Raw genomic sequence first — 3,913 nt, forward strand, 5'->3', positions numbered from 1 at the left:
GTACTACATAAAAGCAGTAAATCAAATCAGGGGAGAATGGGGAAATAGATATACAGGAAGATCGCCTACGCTGACATTTTGATAGGTTTATAAGAAGAGAATCACAGGCTTTACTGTTACTGTCTTGTATGAACAGAGAACACTAATAATCAAGCCTCTGCTGTCCCACTGCTGCCCTCTTCCTGCGAACTATGAGAACATAAGATTGCCAGCATCATATGGGTTGCAACATATGCCAGCACGGCGATCACTAGTGCAATGACATACACAGACGTCTTCCACCCCCTGCTGGAGCCTGTTGCGTAGGCCCCCAGGAGAGCGAGCAAATCCAGCACAATCGTCGTGTTCATCACCCTGAGCGACCATTTCTCCTCGTCCTTCCGCTGCAATAGCAAAATGATGATAACAACAAAGGATGCCACGAAGGATGTAGAGTTGCTGTAGAAGAAGGCGAGGAAACGGTGCCTCTGGCTGTCATGCATGATCGGGTTGCCCGCGTCGTACCCATTCCCGCTGTGCTGCCAAGCTCCACCGGGTGGATCTAGGCCGGCCTGGTAGGTGACGCTTGCCACCAAGATTCCTAGCAGCATCAGGTATTTGCGCATGACATGCTTTTCTTTTCCTTCTCCTTCTCCTTTCCTTTTCCTTTCCTTTACAGGCTCCGGTCCACCGGCCTTGTCTTCAGGTTTGTTTTTCCTTTCCTTCAACAAGAATACCAGGAGCAGTAAAGCTATAACGACCAGGACCACAACCACCAAGACGAAAATGTAGATGGATGTTTTCAGATGCTGCGTGCTTCCGGCAGCGTATGCTCCCATCAGACCAAACATGCCCGCCACTGTGCAAACAGCAAGCGCATAGCTTCGTATCGCTGGTCTGTACAGATGCGGGTTCACGAGCAGTATGATGAGGGCGATGGACAGCATGAAGCTCACCGTATTGCAGTAGAAGAAGGCCGTGTAACGGCGGGGAAAATTGTATAGGAGGACCGGATCCCCCGCGTGGTGCCCGCTATCATCTTGGAGCCGGAAACCGCCGGGAGGGGTCAACCCGTCTTGGTAAGTGATGGTCGCGCCCAGGACTGCGAAAAGGAGCAAGCGCTTGCGCCTCTTCTCCACGGACTTAATTTCCTCTGAGGTGGGGTTGGCGTGGTTCAGTGTGAAGAAGACAACATGGATCACTACATAGACCAGGACGGCGCCTGCCAAGGCCGTGGCGTAAATGGAAGTGGTCAAGTCCCGAGAGCTTTCCACGGCGTATGCTCCGATGAGGCCAAACAAGTCCAGTACCATGGCTGCCTCGAGCACATAGGTCTGGAGCATAACCTTGCTTTGAACCAGGATGATGGCCACCAAGGAGGCTACAAAGGCGACTGAGTTGCAGTAGAAGAAGGCCTTGTACCGCTTAGCATTCACCGTGAGGAGGACTGGGTCACCAGCCATGTGGCCGTTCCCATTATCCGGCCAGACGCCACCAGGAGGATCCAGCCCCGCTTGATAAGTGATGGTTGCAGCAAGAGTGGCTAGCAACAGTACAAGGGAGCGAGATTTCTCCGCTGCGACCCTATGTAATTGAGGAGCAAAAGAGGTCATTTTAAGCCAATGATTCGTAGAGGAGGAAGAATAAGAAAAGGGATGTGCTCCCGCAGTACCTGTTGTCATTAGTCTTCGGACCTGGAGCTATTGTTATTGCTTCTGGCAAGCTCCACACCGAATGATAGAAGGTTCTGATTTTGGTCAAGAACCTGGTATCCCTTGCAGCTTTTATGGTATCTTGAACAAATGCAACTTGAAACAATGCCATGAATGCCAGGACGGCAATAACCAGGCTGCCCACATAGAAGTTGGTGTCGGTCTCCCTGCAGCTGCCGGCCGTGTATGACACGATGAGGCTGATCAGCGCCACAGCGATAAACCCGTATGCCTTAGTCATGGGAGGCTTTTTGTCCAGAAGCACCACGATGATGAGCAGCGATGCGACGAACGTTAGGGTGTTGAAGCACAAGAACACTGTCAGGCGCTTGCCATGGCTGTCCTTGAGGATTGCATCGCCAGGGCGGTGACCGTTCTCGGTGTTATCCCAGAAGCCGCCTGGTGTGCTTATCCCGGCAACGTACGTCACGCTCACCGCAAATGTCGCAAGCAGCATCAGGACCTTGCGAAGCCGTTTCTCCTGCACAGGGTCGGTGCAGCTGTTGTTGCGTGGCAACGAGGCCAGCAGCATCAGGACCTTGCGAAGCCGTTTCTCCTGCACAGGGTCGGTCAGCATCATCTGAATAGCGAGGTAGGCGATGGCGGCACCCACCAGCACCAAGGAGAAGATGGTGGTGGGCTTGTCGCGGCAGGTCCCGGCAGCGTAGGCCCCCATGACGCTCAACAGGTCCACCACCATGACCGCCCAAAGTGGCAGGAGGGGGACGCGGTGCTTCTTCTTCTCTTCCACGATGGCGAGGAAGAGGATGGCAACGATGACCATGAGCGACGAGGCAAATGCGGTGGCGTTGCAGTAGAAGAACACCAGGTACTGGCAGTAGCTGGTGGTCCGGATAATGGAGTCGCCGGCGAGTTGGTCCGAGGAGGTGACAGTCTCCTGCCAGACGCCCCCAGGCGGGTTGAACCCCGCTGCATATGTCACCGTGGCCACCAGCGTTGCCAGCAGTAGGATGTACTTGCTCAGGTCCAGCATGAGCTCGTAGCTCTTGATCTCTTCTGGTTCCGGTTGTGCAGGAGGCTGAGGATCCTGGGGCTGTCTGTTTCCATTTGTTAGATTGGTGGCAGGAGAAGGATCCGGCTCGGGGCCGTCAATTGTGATCTCAGTTGGGCTGTTCTGGCGTGCTCGCTCGGCCTCCATTTGCACAGAAAAATAGTGGCTCAAGGTTCAACTTCTCGACTGAATTAAGGACAAGACCTGAATCTGTCTCCGGTATATAGCTGACCCGGCAAGCTTGCCCGTCAGCATGACAACCTGGTATAACGTCATAAATAATTATAAAGCAGGAAATCAAAAGAAAAACGGCATTGCAGCCAAATTTATCATTACACATAGCTCGTTGGATCAGCATCCGACGGACATTGTTCATCTTCTCGGGGAGACCACTTCTCTTTATTTATTTGTGTTATAAGGTAGCTGGTTGCCAGCACAGGCGCAACCTCATCGCTGTTAACAAATGGGGTGGCGGGAGAGGGACTCGTGATAATGGTATTGTCCCCGGTCCCCGGCCCGCTTCATCATTCTGATATGAATGTCCCCGCTTTATCAGTAATGGGGCGTGGGGAAGATGGCGACACGCCACGAGGGGTGGTGCAGACACCGGATGTTGAATCCAAATAAGGTACGGCCATTCGACAAACTGCCTAGTAACTTTCTTGTGGTTTCATACACGGGCCATGTACTGGAGAAAGCTAGAGTGCCAGTACTCACTTATTTAGAACAACGGTACCTGAAGCTGGATATGAGTCGCATTTCTCGACAGTGCTGTTTGTTCCCGAGGGATAGGATGCACCTCACACCTCAACGCCAAGGTTAAAGTCATTTCCAGTGTGAATCTATGTGCGTGTTTCAGTTCTCAACGACAAAAACGTCGTGTGCAAGCGCAATACATTGGGGAATAGCTGGACGGTGACATGACTTGAGTTGCTTTCCGGGTCTTTATGGCGTGTTTGGTTGCCTCCAGCCGTTTTGACCTCTTTACATCTGTAGCTCGGTAGAGCCCTGGCTGAGGTAACACCAGTTTTAAACCATGTTCTGCAATTTTGTTTGGCTGCCTGCATTGCATCATGAGATCATTTGATACATGATGTTTGGTTGGCTGCGCTTGTGGATTATGGTTGCGTAGATGCAAAAACATTGATGTTTGGTTACTCATGGCCTAATCTTATGCTCACTTCTTCTCACTAGTGGTGATCTTACCATA

General features: G+C 52.1%; 1 protein-coding gene across 1 annotated transcript; it reads right to left on the reverse strand.

The window, feature by feature from the left end:
• Positions 1-22: 22 nt before the first annotated feature.
• On the reverse strand, positions 23-2,868 carry LOC119335780. The gene is made up of 2 exons (XM_037607855.1): positions 1,652-2,868; positions 23-1,563 (listed from the first exon to the last, which is right to left on the reverse strand). Exons 1-2 carry the CDS (start codon positions 2,848-2,850, stop codon positions 150-152), a joined length of 2,613 nt encoding a protein of 870 aa, XP_037463752.1. The 5' UTR covers positions 2,851-2,868; the 3' UTR covers positions 23-149.
• Between the last annotated feature and the right edge of the window lie 1,045 nt (positions 2,869-3,913).

This window comes from Triticum dicoccoides, chromosome 7B (genome assembly GCF_002162155.2).
Source record: "Triticum dicoccoides isolate Atlit2015 ecotype Zavitan chromosome 7B, WEW_v2.0, whole genome shotgun sequence".
In the NCBI taxonomy this organism is placed as follows: Eukaryota; Viridiplantae; Streptophyta; class Magnoliopsida; order Poales; family Poaceae; genus Triticum; species Triticum dicoccoides.